At 35.8% G+C, this 19,743-nt stretch overlaps 1 protein-coding gene across 2 annotated transcripts in view; it reads left to right on the top strand.

Annotated features, from left to right (window-relative positions):
• AQR (aquarius intron-binding spliceosomal factor) overlaps positions 1-19,743 on the top strand; it is a 60,759-nt gene that overhangs the window by 24,703 nt on the left and 16,313 nt on the right. For both annotated transcript variants that reach the window (XM_062576819.1, XM_062576820.1), the window contains exons 18-25: positions 2,319-2,486; positions 2,884-3,053; positions 8,163-8,404; positions 9,811-9,957; positions 12,739-12,808; positions 14,656-14,766; positions 16,386-16,495; positions 18,951-19,086. In XM_062576819.1, coding sequence (XP_062432803.1) covers positions 2,319-2,486; positions 2,884-3,053; positions 8,163-8,404; positions 9,811-9,957; positions 12,739-12,808; positions 14,656-14,766; positions 16,386-16,495; positions 18,951-19,086 — 1,154 coding nt within the window. The remainder of the gene's footprint in view (positions 1-2,318; positions 2,487-2,883; positions 3,054-8,162; positions 8,405-9,810; positions 9,958-12,738; positions 12,809-14,655; positions 14,767-16,385; positions 16,496-18,950; positions 19,087-19,743) is intronic.

Raw genomic sequence — 19,743 nt, 5'->3', positions numbered from 1 at the left:
TACAAGTTTGGGAATGTAAATTTCTATTCACATAGTCTCTCATTAGTAATGTTAGAAGTACTGATGTCAGATGGAGGATGTTAGTTGACTTTACCAAAGGTAGGCAACAGCAAATTTTGTAAACTTTCAGATATCTTCAATCAACGAACCATCAGCTTTAATGGTAGCAAAGTGATCTTGGGCTTGAATGTAGTTTAACATTGGGGCAGGTTTAGCTCAGTTGGTTAGAGCATGGTGCTGCCACTGCCACGGTTCAGTCCCTGTATAGGCTATGCTGAGGGTTGGAATAGATGATCTCCAGAGGTCCCTTCCAACCTTATGATTTCTATGATCCAGTTTTTTACACATTCTTGCAGAGCATTTAAAGGATTTGTGTTAAACTTGGGACAAATACCTGCTACCTGCATTTTTATTTTATTTATTTATTTATTTATTTAATGTTTTGCAGTTTTGTTTGTAGCCTTTTCTTGTCTCCTAGTGTATGATCTGTCTTCAGTTCATCAGAGAAACCAGTGTTAAACACTTTGGCCCAATATCTACTATTTCTTTCTGTATTTGTCCTTTTATAAGGAAGTATCTCGTTACAAACCATTGTTATGATTTTCATTCACTTTTTAATTATTTTGAAAACATGTTGCCTTCTTGTATACTTTGACACTGTGTTCAGGGTTTATTCCTTTATCATTTGTTCTTCTCTTAAGTTAAAATTTGAGAGCCCTTATGATTAAACATGTAACTTCTTCTAATGCTTGTGGTTCAACAGAGTTTCTATATGCTTTTAAGTATTTTAGGGTGAGGTTTTGTAATTTAATGACTTAAATCTTTCTACCCTATGATTAATTTATCTAGTTAAGTAATAGAATTAACATCAAGAAATTTTATATCCATATGTTCCTAAAATCAAATAGTTGCCTTTGGTAGTGTTATGCTTTCCAATGTTTTAATTTTCTCAACTGTGTTTTTAATGCATTTCTCTTTCATGTATTAGTATTTAATTGATCATGGTAAAATTGTGCCATTCAGTAATATATTGTCTTGAAGGTTATTAGCTTACAGGAGTATACCAGAAGCTGATGTCCTCATTATGGTGTTAGTTTACCTATTAAAAAAAATAAAAAAAATAAAACACTGGCAACAAAAAAACTGTATATCCTATACACCATATACTTATAGCCGTGCTCCTTTAAATATGTGAACTCTCTCTGAAGCAGTGGTTTCTGAAGCAGTAATGCTTTAAATTAGGTAATATTCAATTCTACTGCTGAATTAGGACAGATGAAGAACTGTCTGACATAACAAGGCCTTGATGAAGCTACTTTAAGTTGGATAGCAATATCCAGTGAGTAATAAATTGTTTGCCTCAGACAAAGAGGATCTCTCAAGTGAGGTTCAGTAACAATCTTTTCTTAATTCTGTTCAAAGTTTCTGTTAATCATGTAATGGAATACAGCATATGTTTAGTAAATTTTGAAGGTTTCCTAAATATGTGAGAATCTGCAGGTATGCTGGAAGAAAGGATTAATGTTCAATGTGACATTAGGGATTGGAAAAATGGATTTTTAAAAATAGGATGTAATTCAATAAGGATGAATATAAGATACTAAACTTAGGTAAGAATAATCCACTGCACAAATTCACGATGGAAATAAGTTGTTAGGCGTTAACTCTGCAGAAAGAAAAGAATCTGAGTTAATGATGGTTTGGAAGCAAATGTGACTCAACAGCAGTATGCTGCTGCTGAGGGAAGAAGAGAAACACACTCAGCCAAGTCATACTGGGATTTATGAACGGAAGCGTATCCTGGAAAGGAAATGACTTGGTTAAGTGACTTTCTTCTATCCTAATACATAGGTAACTAAAGTAACTTTGTTTAGAATTTTGTGCCCAGTTCTAGACACTGCACTTTAAAATTGATTTAAATCAAATTGAGAAAGTCCAAAGAAAGCAATAAGAATAGGAGACTTATACTTTTTGAGGAAAGAGTGAAAACATTTAGGTTGTGTAACCTGAAGAAGATTACTGAAGACAGAATAATCTTGAAATACAGATTTTTTTGTCATGAGAAAAGGAATTAAACTCTTTTTCATATTGGAATCCTAGCAGGTTTTAGGGTGCAAGAGTAGTGGGAAAGGCAAAAGTATCTCATGATTCGGTATCCATTAAGTGAAAGATGCATTTAAAAATGGAAGGCATTATGCTCTGAACAAATATTTTTTAATTTAAAAGAAATTTTCAAGTGTTCTGTTGTATGTATTTTAAGGAATGGAAATGGAAAATAGTATTAAATCAAATCACTAATTGTTGCTCTTTGGAATCAGGTCTGCGTAAACATGATGTCTGTTTTTTGATTACGGTACGTCCCACGCAACCTTACGGCACTAAGTTTGACCGACGCCGACCTTTTGTTGAGCAGACTGGCCTCGTGTATGTCCGAGGCTGTGAAATCCAGGGCATGTTAGATGAGAAAGGACGTGTTATTGAAGAAGGTAGGGTATACCAAAACATTTTTGAAATACCTTTTTTTTTTTTTTTATTAATCATTTACTTTCTCTTAAGTGATGCTCACTGAATTCATTACCTACTTGTAAAAGCCAAATTCAGATGTCGTCGTGAAAAAGGTTAATTTGATAAAATCTGATGAATTTCTTTGAACACAGTACATAAAGTACATGTTGTTTTTAGGAATAAAATAGATTGTAAAATAGATTATATTTAAAAACATTATTTGAAATGGGCTGAAAATGTGAAAGAAAGTTGTGTTGCCACTCAGAAATTATGTCTAAATTCTGTTTCAGAAATGAATATGGATCACTTAATTGAATGATAATCTGCTTTTAGCACTAATTCAAATTATAATTTAACTCTTTGTTTCAATATGGACAGGTCCTGAACCCAAGCCAAGACTTAAAGGAGATTGCAGAACATACAGAGTATTTTTGGATCCAAACCAATATCAACAAGACATGACGAACACAATTCAGAATGGAGCAGAAGATGTATATGAGACATTTAATATAATAATGAGAAGAAAACCAAAAGAAAACAATTTCAAGGTAAAGTTATTGCACATGTATTCTTATAATAAAAGTTCGTCTGAATATGGTAAGCATTACTGAGATTGATTTTTAGCTGCGTGTAGTTAGGCTTTTCAGCTGGAGTTGAACGGCATTAAGAAGTTAGAGCCCATCAGCTGGTGCTAATTTCCCCCATACAGCTAAGCATTAGAGTAACTGAGAATCATAATGCCACTTCTTCGTTTGAACACTTATAATAATACAATAGCTTATGATTTCAGTCTTCTAACTGATATCTTTCAGGCTAGTTATATTTGGCCTTTTAGGACAAGGGAGTGTGTGGAACATTTTTTTATCTGATGGTGGGCTACAGGAAGAGAAGTAACTTGTCAAAAGGCGAAACTTGAGACACTTGTTAGCTTTTTGGAAACATTACATAAATATTACATTACATTACATTAATATTGATTATTTAATAGTCCTTACAGAGATGTTATGCCAGGCTAACTGCAGCTTTTTAGATTGAATGATGCTTTCTCTTTTGCCCAAAGTCACAATGTGTTATGCTCAATGGATGATTATTTGGCATTTCACTTCCTTGGATATTCATTGTCAAGAGAGCCTTCTGGGAGTGTGGTTAGGATTTAAAAAAACTATTGTGATAATGTCTATTGCCTATGAATAAGATTAATCTAAAATGAAGCACACACTTCATACTCAATTTTGCTTATACGGCGGGTGAGTCAGCATGTGTTGCTTCTCAGGAAGCTTATCAATAACTTAAATTCTTCTCCCACCTAAAGCAAGAAGAGTAAAGTTTTTCAGCAAAGACTAAATATTTATTTGAGTTTCTATAATTGAAAAAAACAAAAATCTAACAAAGTAGTCCTTGTTGCTCATCGCAAGCATTTTTGATCAGATGATTTTAATCTGGCATAATTCTGTTCCTTTGAAAACACTTCTTCTATGTATGCGGGGTTTTTTGCTGTTAGATGATTTAGATCACTTAATGCTCCTTGAGCTTTTCATTGTGCAAATGTAACTTGAATAAAAAATTCCCTTCCATTTCGTGCATTAGAATTCACACATTGCATAATTGAAGGAATTTTCATTTTGGAGGATTTTACAGCATGTTCTGTGAAGCTAGATAAAGAGGCATGCGTAATTTGGATTTTTTTCTTTCCTATATGACTAGACAGATGGCATCTGCATGAAACAGTAGCTTGCATGGGTTAGTATACTAGAAGTACTTGATAAAGTCCTATATAACTTTATGTTAACAATCAGTGCTGTTTTCCAAATATTGTGCGTCTGTGCCGGGTCCATTTTACATTATGAATACAGAAGTTGTCTGCCAAAGCTTGTTAGTATGGCACCACAGAAGTGTTTGTTCAGACAGGTGCTTTTGTGTAGTTGGAAGAAAAATACTGCAGTGGATATTTGAGATTGGTCAGAATTACTGTTAGCTGTGAGTGTAGTTTTCAGATTTGCTCTGTCTGTTGCAAATAATGTACCAACACATCTCTATGCAAACTATTTTGTTTTTTTAATTAAATCTCAATCACATTCATTTGTCAAGGCAAACTTTTAAGTTGTTTCCAGATTTCTCATATCACTACCAATTTGGGTACAAGCTTTTAATGTCATCTGCAGAAAACCTTTCTAACTACAGATAGAAGAAAACAAGATATCACTGTGATTAATGCTTATTATGTATTGAGTTGAGAGAACACAGCTTGAAGTTTTATACTAAGCCTGTAGAAGAGAAGACAAGAGAACACTTGTGCAGTCTTAGTAAATAAAGCAAATGTGACAGCAGTGGAAGTGCAAATATAATGTGTTTGCTGGAGATGACAGCGCTACTTTGCTACAGTTGATCAGCAATATTAGTTCTTAAAAGAGCTAATCTTGTTAGCTTTGTGTGTGTAGAGGTTAATTTTGAAAGTTGAAACATTTTTTGTAATGAAAAAACACTTTAGTTGTTGGGAACATATTTCTTAAACTTTCCTCTGAGAAATTAGCATCCAGATTTAGAAATACTGTCTTTCCTTAGCACAAATATACTAACTCGCACTTAATACATTTAAGCTAGAAAGATTTGTTTTATATTTGCAATAGTATCATAGAAGTTCCTAGTTATTATAGGACTAGTCCCTCAGCATAACTGAGGCTTTAGAAATACTGCATACACAACCTTTTGGTCCTGTACCTCACATACAAAAATCTTCGTAAGGCCAACAACAAGAAATGTACTACAGAGTGTATATCCCTTTGCCTTAGAGATGCAAAGGGAGAGGTTTCTGGAGTGGTTTGTAGCCATCAGAAAAGCCTTCCCCTTTATTATGAAATGAGGCTGAGCTGAGAGTACTTTGTCTCGCAGTGATGTGTGATAATGTGTTAGCCCATGCAGATTCACTTCCTCCCACAGCTAGAAATTTAACTATCCAGAGGTCCTGTATAGGAGCGGAGCTGTTGGAGATGTCACATCAAGGAAACATTCTACATTTGAAATATTAGGAGCCTTTCTGCTGGTAGATGGTCGAGCAACCTTTTTAAATAAGGAAAGGAGTGGACATGTAACTTAAATCAGTTTTAAATTTTTCGGTGCTGAGTTATTTTTAAGTTAACTTTACAGCACTATCATAGAATGGTTGAGACCCCCTGCTCAAAGCAGGATCAATTAGAGCAGATTGCTCAGGACCTTTTCCAGTTGAGTTTGAATATCTCCAAGGGTGGAGACTCCACAGCCTCTCTGGACAGCCTCTTGCATTGTTCAATTACCCTTTTGATAAAAACTTCTTTATTCAATTCAATTCAAATGAATGGAATTTCCTGTGTTGCAGTTTGTGCCCGTTGCCTCTTATCCATTCACTGGGCACCACTGAGAAGAATTTGGCTCCATCTTCTTTTCTCCTTCCCATCAGGTATTTTTATACACATTGAAGATGCCTCCACACTTTCTCTTCTTGAGGTTAAACAAGCCCTCAGCCTCTCCTTGTAAGTACCAGATATAGTAGTCCCTTAATTATCTTTGTGGCATTTCACTGCACTTGCTCCAGTATGCCCATGTCTCCCTTGTACTAGGAGCCCAAAACTGAACACAGTGCTCCAGATGTGTAGCGCTCAGCTACTTACCGGTGCTGAGTATGGGGCAAAGATCACCTCCCTCTGCCTGCTTGTAGTGCTCTTCCTCATGCAGCCTAGGATGCACCAGGAGCCTCAGGTCCTTCTCTGCCAAGGTGCTTTCCAGCAGGTCGACCCCAGCCTGTACTGGTGCGTGGCATTACTCCTCTTCAGGTGGAGGACTTTGCATTTTGCTTTCTTGAACTTCATGAGATTTTTGTTTGCCGGTTTCTCCAGCCAGTTGAGGGACCTCTGAATAGCAGCACAACCATCTGCTTTATCAACCACTCCTTCCAGTTTTGTATTGTCTGCAAACTGGTTGATAATGTACTCTGTTCCATCATCCAGATTGTTAATGAAATTACACAGATTATTGGGACCTAATGACTTTTCAAAGTCAAACTCATATACTAATTTAGTTGAAATTAAAGGCATAGAATTTATAAAGGAATTGAATTTAGCCATCTACGTCAAAGTATAAATGCACTCATTGCATTTATAGAGGTTATATGTTTAAACAAGACTGACCATATTTCTTAATTCCTGGATGATACAGTGCAAGTATGAAAAGGGCAGATAATTCTACCCTTTGGAGCCAGGTATATAAATTCTGACAAGCAGAATAAGATTCCATGTTTTGTTATGGCTGAGTATTGTTAGTAAGATCAGCATTTGGAAGATTTGTATTATACCTTGGTGTGAAGTGCTGACACAGTATGTTTATCTTCAGTCTGTGTCAATGCTTGGTGGTGTAGTAGGTTGGAGAATCTGGAAATGAGTGTGAATTTCATGTAGTATGTTTCTTCTGCTGAGGAGCAGATGCTTGATTTCCTTATGCCAAGATATAAGGTGGTTGTTGATGACTTACCAGTAAAGTAGCTCTTTAACAGGAAGAATAAAGGCTAGTTTTGTCTTAGTTAAAACACTTTTCAATCTTCTCTGTGCGAGCCAACGTCAGGAGGAGTGGAGTTTTTGTGGGAGAGGGAATAGAAGGATAAAGTGTTGACATAATCACTGATAAGTGATCAGTAAATAAATGAATTTAGGGGTTAAGAGCTAATTTTTGGAGGAAGGTTTTCTGAGCTGGCTGCAGGAATGAGATTCTTAGGGTTGAAGGAGAAATCTTAAGTTGCATGAGACCAGTTTTTGGATTTAATAGCAGGTAGTAAGCATTGGATCCAGGTTTTAGGGTGAATGAGGCATTCATTTGTGCTTTAACAAAATACGATTTTTGTGCTGCTTGAAGAAGAGAGTAATTGTTTTAAAAAGCCTTATGCATATAGTCTTCAAAAAGCATAGTATAAAGTTTACAGTTTGCTTGTTCCAGAGACTGATAGTTAAAGCGATTTCCCAGTAGCTTCAACTTTGTGGATGAGTATGTGTGTGAAAAAAAGTTGAGGATTCTATGAAGTAATCAATTGCCTTGAGATTTAACGTGTTGGACTGGTAGGGAAAAGGAAGTGGGGAAAGAAAGAGTTGTGAAGCAAGGAAACTGCACCCCAGGATTGTGCATAGAAACTCAGTAGGTGCCGGGACTGTAATTTTGCAGAACTTTTAAAATATTGAGTTCAAACATGATGGCCTTATGGAAGGCCTGGAGAGGAACTGTGTGCAGAAATATGTCTAATTACTGATTAAATGAGAATTTGTCACTTCTTCTAAAGCCAAGACTATGAACTTGGACTACAACAGACACTTTATTTTGTATGCAGGTTGTTTTGAACTGTGCAATTTTTTTTCTTTGATGTTCTAGAATAAAAATGTCACTGATGATTATGATGCTGTTTATCTCTTTACTGATAGTTTAGGAATTAGATTCCTTGTCACTGATGGTTTGTTGTATACACTTTGTATGCAATATCTGCAGAATATATAGCAATTGATTCAGTCTAACCAAACACATCAGTGAAAGACTGGTACGTGGTAGCGTAATAGAATAATTTGATTGGTCTTCAGTATGTCACATTTTTGTCAGTAAAAAGTCACTCTTTCCAATCAAGCTTTTTCCACTTTTCTAATTTGCAGGCTGTTCTGGAGACTATTAGGAATTTGATGAACACAGATTGTGTGGTTCCTGACTGGCTGCATGACATCATTCTTGGATATGGAGACCCAAGTAGTGCACATTATTCAAAAATGCCAAATCAAATTGCATCTTTGGATTTTAATGACACTTTTCTCTCCATTGATCACTTAAAAGCCAGCTTTCCTGGATATAATATTAAAGTGACTGTTGACAATCCAGATCTGCATGTTCCCCCATTCAGGTGATCTAAAAATTTCTAATACTCTTGGTCTGGTGTTCTCACCAAAGTGCATTGTCAGATGGAATAGAGTTTAATGTTTGCAGGGAGGTGCTCTTTCTTATAAGGAAATATGTTCATAACTTAATATAAGAATTGTTATTTACAGTACTACAGTTGGGCTCAGGACCATCTTCTTCTCTACTGTATACGGAAGTACCTCAATGCATTGCTTGTAGACCAATCTATTGAATTTATGGGAAAAACAACAGTATGAGATACAATCAAAGTGCAGCTTTCACCTCTGTGTTGTGAGATCTAGGCTTCTCAAGTTTAGCCTAATAATTTTTAACTACCTGATTTTCTTATATGACACATTAAAGCAAGGCAAGAATGGCAATTTCAACTTCAACTGGAGAATAGGTGGCTGGACTGGAAAAAAGTGTACTTCTTTCCTTTAAAAGTAAACAAGAACTGAAATTTATTTATTTTGAAGGAATAATTCTGACTGAGGGAAAATTTGGGTGTGTGGTTTTTTTTTTTTTTTTTTTTTTTAGCATATATATTTATTTCCTTCACCTCGATCAACTCTTGTCATGGCTAAATTGAATTGTGAAAAGGGGGGGGAAGTAATCTTCTAGCCTTGTTTGAAACACTGCATTCAGAGTATGTAGTGTTAGTGCCATCCCCACACATAGTAGTACTATACTAGTCTAAAGGTGTCAAGATATGCACACAATTTTCCTTGATAATTTAGTGTTACAGTTTTCAGTTCTTAGATGAAAATACAGATTTTTATCTTTATAAACTACTTGCAAAACATAGCTTCCTTACTGCTGTTGCTCTCCATACTGCTGCATTTCTCTTAAAAAGCAATTATGAGGTTATTGCTGTCAAAGATGTCTCTGTTGTTGTTATCAAGATGATTGGATAGCCATTAGAAGAATTCCTTCACCATAATATGATTCTGATTTAAGTTAGAGGATCTTGCTGGTATATGGTAGAAGGCTACAAAAATACAATAAAATTGGAGGATGCAAGCCTTCAGGTGTTGAAGCAGTTTAAGACATTGACATATTTTGTAAAGTGTGAATCAGCTCTAGAGCAAAATCAAGTTGTTGCTGATGACCAGTTGCTTTCTATTTTAACTTTATATTGACTCCTGTGTGTGCTATTTTCATTTATGAACTCTTTGCCCTCTGTGTTTTTCTAGCTGTCTCAGCTCACTGCTTGTGTCTTTTCCAGCTGTTTAAAGAGCACTTTTTCTGAGCTTTGTTAAGTACACTACTTCTTAAAGTCAGCATCATCGTTTTTTTCGTCCCTTTTCCATGTCCTCATTGATCTTTTGTTGTATACATGTATAAACTTCTAAAGATAATTGGATATCATAGTGAATATACTGAAGCATATACGTAAAATCTGTGTTACAGGATAACTTTCCCAATAAAGGGAAGTAAAGGAAAGAAAAGAAAGGAAGAGGATGGGAATGAAGAAAAACCCGAAGAAGCGAAAATATTGATTGTAGAACCTCATGTCATTCCAAACAGGGGACCATATCCATATAATCAACCAAAACGGTAAGAATTGCATGGGAATGTAGTTACAAATGCTAACAGATAAGTCATTCATTTTCAAAAATAATGCCATTTTGATATCATTACCCCAAAAGTTTCTTATGTAAGTCTTACTTTGTTTTATTTTTAGAACAAAATGTTTTATGTACTTTGACTTCAGCAAGGCTTTTGACACTGTCTCCCATAACATCCTCCTAGATAAGCTCAGGAAGTGTGGGTTAGACGAGGGACAGTGAGGTGGATTGAGAACTGGCTGAAAGGCAGAGCTCAGAGGGTCGTCATCGGTGGCGTGGAGTCTAGCTAGAGGCCTGTGGCTAGTAGCATCCCCCAGGGCTCAGTACTGGTCCCATCCTGTTCAACTTCATCAACAACCTGGATGAGGGGACAGAGTGCCTCCTCAGCAAGTTTGCCGATGATACCAAGCTGGGAGGAGTGGCTGATACACCTGAGGACTGTGCTGCCATTCAGAGAGACCTGGACAGGCTGGAGAGCTGGGCAGAGAGGAACCTCCCGAGGTTCAACAAGAGCAAGTGCAGAGTCCTGCACCTAGGGAGAAATAACCCTAGGCACCAGTACAAGCTGGGGGCTGACCTTGTGGAGAGCAGCTCTGCAGAGAAAGACCTGGGAGTGCTGGTGGATGACAAGTTGACCATGAGCCAGCAATGTGCCCTTGTGGCCAAGAAGGCCAATGGTCCCCTGGGGTACATTAGGCAGAGTGTTGCCAGCAGGTCGAGGGAGGTGATCCTGCCCCTCTACTCTGCCCTGGGGAGGCCTCATCTCGAGTACTGTGTCCAGCTCTGGGCTCCCCAGTCCAAGAGAGACATGGAGCTACTGGAGAGAGTCCAGCGTAGGGCTACGAAGATGATCCGAGGGCTGGAGCACCTGCCCTACGAGGAACGGCTGTGAGAGCTGGGCCTCTTCAGCCTGGGGAAGAGAAGACTGAGGAGGGATCTGATCAATGTGGACAAGTACCTGAAGGGAGGGTGTCAAGGGGACAGGGTCAAATTCTTTTCCGTTGTCCCATGTGACAGGACAAGAGGCAATGGGCAGAACTTGAAGCACAGGCAGTTCTGCCTGACCATGAGGGGGAATTTCTTCCCTGTGAGAGTGACAGAGCACTGGACCAGGTTGCCCAGAGAGGTTGTGGAGTCTCCTTCTCTGGAGATCTTCAAGGCCCGCCTGGATGCAACCCTGTCTACGATGCTGTAGGTGACCCTGCTGAGCGGGGAGGTTGGACTACATGATCTCCAGAGGTCCCTTCCAAGCTTACAGATTCTGTGATTATCTTTTTATTTGAAACAAATCCCTTTGAAAAACATGATGGGAAATACTGGTTTTCAGTATTGTCAGGACTCTGGATATTAGTATTAAAAAGTTAAAATTTTCTGTAATTCTCTCTCTTTTCCCCATTGATCTTTTTAAAATATTTTTTTGTAATCAATTGAGAATCTAATTTAAAGAGCTGCTGATTGAATACTTATATTTTTAGATGTATGTAAAATACTTATTCATAATACTAGAAGTTTGAAGAATCTTTTATATACCACTGAAAATAAGCACATTAAAAACTTCAGTTTGTTTTCAATGATTTATTTCAGGCCAATTTTCAATTGGCATTTTCAAGCTAATTGAAAATGTAAAATACTGTGTAGCATCAGAGCACTAAGTTACCTGTGACTATGCATACATATCCCATTCTGCATGCAACAAATGGCTAGCAGAGCTTTTAAAGCTGAAGAGGTCCAACATCAACTCCTAGTTAAGATATCCACAAGAGTGTGACTTTGTCAGGGAAGGAGAAATGCACCTATTAAGCATTGGTCCATGGAGAAATGAAGAAATGTTTAGAGAGATATCTTTGTAGATGAGAGGTTCAAATGAGGTAATGAAAGTACGTGGGTTTGGGGGCTAATTTTTGTTAAGAAAGCCTTGGTAAAAGGCAGTGGTTCTTTGGAAAGTTATTTCACTTTCCCTGGCTAGTAGATTTGCCCAACAGTTTATCAGTGCAAATAAGTGCTGTTCTCACTTAGAAATACTATTTTAGTGTTATTGATAATAATTACAAGTAGATATTTCTACCAAGACTTTTTATAAATACCTTTACTAATTGCAAATCATAGCATTGGAATTAATTTGCTTAAAGAGTCAGTCTATTATTTACAAAATTTCCTTGATACAGTTCAAATATTTTAGCTTGTGTCTGTTCCTACTTGAAAGAAGTGCCTGAGATATGTACTTTGTGTGTTAGGGATGGCCTTGGTAGAGCTTTCATTGCTTGAAGAATGGCAGGTCTACAAGCGCTTTTTCTTGGTCAGAATGTCTTATTTAAGTTTTGATCGCTTGTCAGAATGCAACAAATGTTTACATATTGATAGATCTGTCATTCCATTTTCTGTATATCCAAGTAACCTAGTGATGTCACTTAACTTGATATTTCAACATGCTGATATATTACTCCAACATGGAAAAGGAGAATTATAACTATGTAATTTTACACTCACTTGCTGCATTCTCAGCAAGTACTAACCAATTAAAGACATCCTTTTAGATGGGATGATTTTGTTAAGTGAACACTAATCTACTGTTTTGCTTAGAAATTGCAAGATTGTCATGTTTATAAAAATGTTACATTATCAGTTGCAATGATAGTCTAATATATATAAATTTTAAGCATGTATTTCTGAGAAATACACAGCTTTGTCGTTTAAATCAAACCTGTTAAAATAGTGGCTTTACCATTGACAAAATCTGTGAATTTTCTGATTTTGTTTTGCTGTATTACAGCAATACTATTCAATTTACCCATACTCAGATTGAAGCTATACGTGCAGGAATGCAACCTGGGCTGACTATGGTAAGCATATTTTTAAGGAATCTATGCCGTAAGTCCTTATATGATCCTGTTGTAAGGTATATTCAGTGAATATGTCCTCCTTGCAGCCTCTCTAAGGGTGCATGCTCTTATTAATTGTTCAAAACATGAAAAATCAACACAGAAAGGCTCAACACCCTTCCTTTTCACAAAATCATACCTCAAAGACATATCTGATCTTTGTATAATTGTATCCTATGTCTCAGTAATTACAGGCTTTCCACTACAACTTTAGTAGCATTGTTTTTCTTTTTTTTTTCTCTGTCTGACTAATCTGCTGGAATCAGTTATATTGTAAATATGTGTAAAGGTTACCTGATTTCTTAACTGTCTTCTTGAGAATGGAGTGTTTTTCAGTAGAGCATAGCTGAACTTTCCAGAGCTTTAAGGTCTATTTAGATATTAAAGTGCTTTTTTAATGCCATAAAAATGCCACAGTGATAGATGTTTTAAAATTGCATCTTTAACAACATTGGAGGGTTTGTAGAAGGTGGGGTATTTTGTTTGTTTTTTGGTTTCTTTTTAGGAATGAGGCCAATGATTTGAACTGCTGAGTTTTAAATAATTGCAGTGTTTGTCTAAGAATACCTACACCAGTATATAGAAGTATCATTTGGTATTAGTATTCTTGTCAACAGAAAAGGTGACTGGGAGATTAAAATCTTACATTATCATTTTGTAATATATAATTAACACACCAAATACTGGGGAAGGCTCTAGGTAATAGTTTTTTGTTTTCATCTAGTTTTTAAAATGGCGTTTTGTTCTGTTCATTAATATCATTTAATCTTTGTTGAAGTAGTAATAACAACTTTCTAATGCAAGCATAATGCGTTATATTTAATGCAAACAGAACATTTTGGAGGGCTTTAAAGGAGAAAGTATCTTCATTATTATATTCCTGAAGTATATTCCTGATAATATCAGCTGTCTGATATTCTGTCATCTTACATAAATAGTCAATATATAGTTTGAGTTTTCTACTGAAAACACATTCTTTAATAATTTTTTTTAAGTGGTCAGAGAATGGGAGTCTGATAGGTCAAAAAAAATTAGTTTTTTGAGGATGTGTGTCTGATTTTTGGACTAAATCACCTGCAATTTGTAATTTTATATGTAGATATATGAAATTATATATTATATATATAATATTATATATTATATATATAATTATATAATATATATTATATATATAATTATATAATATATATTATATATAATATTATATATTGCTTAATACTGTGCAAAAAAACTTTGAGGTGAATTATAATACTTTTAAAACGCTTTAGGTGTAAAATTTCGTAATATTGTTGGTGTAATTGAATCTATAAAAACATCAACCATAGGTATTCTCTATGGCCAGTTCTAGATTTTTGAGTAAATGAAGAAACTGGAGCTTGTTATTTTATATTTGCCTCTGTTACTCTTTTTCAACAACTTGTTACCATTTCCCATCTTGCCATGAAGTTAAACAGATTTTTTTTTCCCTTTTCCGCTGAGGAAGTCTTTTTTATGGTTTCTGTCTTTGGATTGCAAAACAGAGAAGAGCACTCGGTATGCTGGCCAACAGTATTCCTCTTATACAGGACTCTGCATTAGCACCAGACTAAGTTTTTCACAGTATATTGCATTTGTTTAAGTTCCCAGAAGCTAGCTAGTAATGGTAGGTGGAACGTAAGGTTTTTGTCATTGATGCTGAATGTCTGTGTCTTGTCAGTTTGCTCTTTTTCCCAACAAGCAGTATTTCTGGGCTGTGCCATAGTCTCATAAATTATGGAGGGGGTGTGGGAGAACTATACTATTGTCTTTGTTTTGATTTGTTTTTTTAGGTAGTGGGTCCACCTGGTACTGGAAAAACTGATGTAGCAGTCCAGATAATATCCAATCTTTATCATAATTTTCCGGAACAGCGAACCCTTATAGTTACCCACTCTAATCAGGTAAAGTAAGAGCCATTTAAAAAAATTTCCTGTAGTTAAAATCAAGAGTAATAGATACTGAATATGGTTGCGGTTGTTTCTAACCATGAAAACCTGAACTGATTTGTATGCAGTTTATATACCAGCTTTGTAATGTGAGATCACATTTTTGAATTTCAAGTTTGTAGTTCTGAGATATTTATCAAATGTTTCTGTTATATTTAGCTGTTAGGGGATGGAAGTTAGAAAGTATTTTGAATATGTGTCAGCAAGGTTCTCAGTTACACATTGACCACACGCGTGCCAGACTGGATTTTTGCTAACTAGCTGCCTGGGTCTCTGGTAGCTCTGTGCTTTATCCTTCCAAGTGAAGACATAAAAGGTAGCACATCATCTTCAGCTGGATACTTCTCTTTCACAAGAGACAAAGACTAGCTGCTAATTCTGAAAGACCTCTAAAATAGAAAAATGTCTTAAAGATTCCTATTCTGTAGCGGCATCTGCTTTAGAAGGATTTGTTTGTAAACTCAACTTTTTTCTGGTAAACTAGGCATATCTATTTCCCAGTCTTCCTAAGTTGCCTGTCCTTTATCAGGTATTTTAACTGAATATATCACTTGGAAAACATTTAATTGTTGTCCTTCGGAGTGAGAATAGGAACTCTCACTGTCTACCAGAGAATGGCTAATGGGGCTTGCTCCATTCCTTTGGGTAATGAGCTACAACCTGGAATAGTATACACCAGGCTACAGTGGGTCAAGGCTGAGTAAGAGGTAGTAGAGTTGAAAGAAAGGGTTGAAAGGGTTCTGTCTGTTAGGCAGAAAAGTAAAGAATTAATTTTTGAGGTAGGTAGGAAACTGTTTCCACCAGACAAAAGCTATATGAGCACATTAACTTGAAACTGTACTTGAGGAAATAAACACTATCTATCAGCAGCATTCATTCCCTATACTTTTGACACTTTGCTTGAATGTATTTGCATGACTTCCATTTGAGTAGAAGCACAGGTGACGCTTACTCAGATTTCTCCTTAAAGTTCCATAACTTGCTGTGCCGATGCTAACTACTTACTCTTTGAAAAATATCTTGGCAAATTCTTGGAAATTGGGCAGTTGATATTAAACTGGTAGAGAATTGAAGTGTTTAAGTCATGAGTAAGACATAACTAAATGTGATACTCTGCTGTGTGCTATGGCACACTTTGAGAAGTTTATGTGGGCAAAATTCTTTTATCTGTTTGACGTGGAGATATGGCAGCTGCCAATACCAGATAGCACTCTTTTGATGTGACTACAATGAAAGCCAAATGGGCGAAATAGATTCGAAGTCATCTAACAAAATATGTGTTTTCTAAACTAATAGCTGTATAAACTATTATTTTTTTAATTAAATCAGATGATTAAAAAAAATTTTTAATTGCTGTATAAAGTATGTAAAGACAACCCTTTCGGTAGGCTGATTTTTCCCCTTTATCAGGATTAAGAGGTCTAGTTTCAGTGTTACCTTCATGTTTGCTTTGGCTTCAGTTATTACCAAAATAGGCATCTATACTAGCTGGATCACCAATAAATCTTCGATTTTCCCTACAAGAGCCTCTGAACTTGTAAAAACTACTTTGTCCTGTTCTTGTCAATCTTTAGGCTCTGAACCAGCTGTTTGAGAAAATCATGGCTCTAGACATTGATGAGCGCCACCTCCTGCGTCTGGGTCATGGTGAAGAGGAATTGGAGACAGAGAAAGATTTCAGCAGGTGAGCAAGAAGGAGGTGCTAATGATAAACTGGTTTGTGCAAGCATTGCAGATGAAGTGTGTGCTGAATCCCTTCTACCTGCCATGTAAAAGAACAAGGAGCTGTCCGTGGCAAGTTTTACTTTTCTCATATAACTGAGTCCAGGTAATGCTGACTGCCCTTATTTGCAGCGTAAGGTTAGGTAATTTACTTTATTTAGTATACACACTATCTGCTCTCTTGATAATCCAAAGCAAAATCAGACAGCTGACAAACTCAACCATTTGAAAAAAAAAAAAAAAGATTTTACTATATGTTTGGCAATTATGCATTTTATAGAGTTGATTTGTTTTATGAGAGTAAGTTGAATATTTACATTTTTGCAGTTAAATTTTTGTGTAAATATGTTGTCGCTTTTATTGGCATGCGAATATTGCGTACATAAATTTAAAAGTGAAATGAATCCTTCTGCTAATAGTTCTTCAGAACATTGCATATTACTCGGTCCGTTTTATAGTTAAAATGTCTTAATACAAAATTGTTTCTATGTCATTGGTAAATAACACATTTTGAAGAATAATAAGGAAAACTTTCAAGCTTATATCAGTGCAAAGAACAAGTTCTTGTAATATGTTTTATGTTACATGTTAGTGCAGTTGATGCCAGTAGGATTACACACATTCATAAATGGAAGCAGGTGTAAGGGTCATGCATTGCAAATAAATGGACTGTCCAGTACAGGATTATTATAGCAATACCTTGACTTTTAGAAGCTGCAGTAAAAATTATATCATAGCTGCTGGAAATTATCCAAATGTATGTAGTTGAGTTTTATTTAGCAAAAGGAATGCTTAGGTTTTTTCTTTTCAAATTTAAATGCTTTGACATAATGTAATTACTCCAGAAATTTAACAGTCAAAATCTTAATGAAGTAATGTGATGACTGATACTTATTTAGTAGTATCTGAAATTTATTATATTCCTTGAACACTAATGCTAATTATTAAAAGTTGTTTTTTTGAGAGACTCTCCATTATCTATTGTCATTCTTTCTCAAAGTAACTTCAGACCTACAGGACATTACTGCAAAGTGCTGCGAGTTCTGGCAGTTATGAAGGGAGAGATGTGTGATGAGGAATATATTTAAAGATGGACTGTACTTTTTTAAGAAGAAAAGCTTATTTCCTATTTGTCTCTGGTTTTAGTTCCTTCTAAATGCCTGCTTTTCTGTGTCAGGCTGCTTTAGAAAGGGCAGTATTACTGCCCAAAGAATTCTTATTACTTGCAAGCCTCTTGTTCCTTTTTTGCTCCCTTTGCTGGCAAAGTGGAAGAGGATAATGTAAGGACATAAGGTGGAAAGAGGAGCTGATCAAGCTGGTACTGTCATTTAAGAACTGTAAAAGGAATCACAGCTAAAAAAATAATTTTTTAGCCTTGAATGAATAAATAAAACAGGGCATATGATTTGAATTGTGAGGAATAAGAAAAAACTTGGAAGCATGGAAATAAACTGGTTGCAGTCAGTTGTAATTGGATTACATTTGTTGAAGAAAAAAAAACTATCCAAAATTCCAGGAGTCTTAAATGTCATAGCTCCTGCAGAAGGAACTTGTTTTCTCCAGTTTTAAAACAATATCATGTTCAGTTATGTCTTACTGAATTAAAATCTCCAGCTTTAACTACTCTAACTTTTGTAAATAAGACAATAGAGCACAGTATGATTCCCAGATTGTCCTTTTTACTATGCAGAAAGAATATTTGATGAATAGTAAGTTTAATATGAACTTGAAATTTAAACTTTATCCATTTAAGCTTTTATTTACCTACGTATTTTTAAAAGTGTTCTGCTTCTCTCTCATCTCTTTCAACCATCTATACCTTTTTTTTTCTTTTTCAAAAACTGTTCTGTTGTTTTTTTTTCCTCCCCCTCCCATACTGCTTCTATGTAAGAGAGTGCATGAATAAGGGAAAGTGATTATAAAGGGGTAAAAAGAGTTTTCAGTAGGCAGCTGTGCAAGACTTGTCTAATAAGACCAGCTAAGCATTATTGCAAGGCATTTTATATATTGACAAAGATAATTAGCCTTATGGTACTGAAAGTTGGGGTATACGTTCCATTTATCATGGTCCATAGACTTGTGTAATTTGTATATGCTTCTATGAGATACAGTATGGCATAGTTTCCAACCTTATAGAAATAACTCTTTTCTGCTTTACAAGTATGTTATGAGAAATATTAAAATAGTTATTATTAAGTTCTTGGTGAAGCAACACAACCAGACTTTTTCTAGGGTAATAGTTCTTGCATGTTTTTTTAAAATTATTAGGCCACATTTAGATAGAAGTAGTCTGCAGGTAGGAAATTCTCATTTTTTTTGAAACTGGGTAGTTGTGTGTGTTTGTGTGATCTTCTGTTGTGATGTTTAGAGAAACTATTTTGAATTTAATGAAGTGTTACATTTTATCCATTCTGTAGGTATGGAAGAGTTAATTATGTCCTCGCTCGAAGACTTGAACTTCTGCGAGAAGTTGGGCGATTGCAAGAGAGTCTTGGAGTCCCAGGAGATGTTTCTTACACTTGTGAAACAGCTGGCCACTTCTTCTTATACCAAGTAAGGGCTGAAATACTTATACTGAGTTATTCAATCTCTGTAAGTTATAAAAGATGTAAAAATGGGAGTGAATTTCTAAAATAAATAAGTAAAATTTCTTTGGTGGTTCAAAATACAATAACAACTAAAGCTATAATTATAGTAATACTTATTTGTATTCCTATTGTTTTAAATCCTGCCTTGATGACTCATGAGCTGGAAGGCTAGCATTCCTGCTTTTTATGATTGTTGGCAAAGTTTCTAACTGGGAGTTTCCCCTTCAAATAAGAGAAGCTGTGGGCTGCCTTATGTTTTTGACAGGGTTTCGAGCAGCTGCTTATTCCTGCTAGAAAGCTTCTATGGTGCTAGATGCTAGCATGAAATTGGAATTCTGAATTTCTGTATGACCCTCATGACCGTTCATGTACTTTTCAGTTGCTTTTTATCTGCATTAGTGAGCATTGTGTCTCAAATGAGTAGCAGACCTAGAGTGGTACTGAGGACCAGATGCCTATGCTCTCTCTATACGTTTTTACAGAGGTTACTTTGGGCTAGCTCAGGTGTGGTTCTATGCATTAAATTGTCGTTAGGTGTAGAAGATACTAAAGTACATCTGCTGGTTCCGTTTCTTCCTAAAGGAATCCAATTTGCAATTCAAACCAATATATTTTAAGTAGA

The sequence above is a fragment of the Rhea pennata genome, chromosome 5 (assembly GCF_028389875.1).
Source record: "Rhea pennata isolate bPtePen1 chromosome 5, bPtePen1.pri, whole genome shotgun sequence".
Taxonomy (NCBI): Eukaryota; Metazoa; Chordata; class Aves; order Rheiformes; family Rheidae; genus Rhea; species Rhea pennata.
This window is presented reverse-complemented; position numbering and strand designations above follow the sequence as displayed.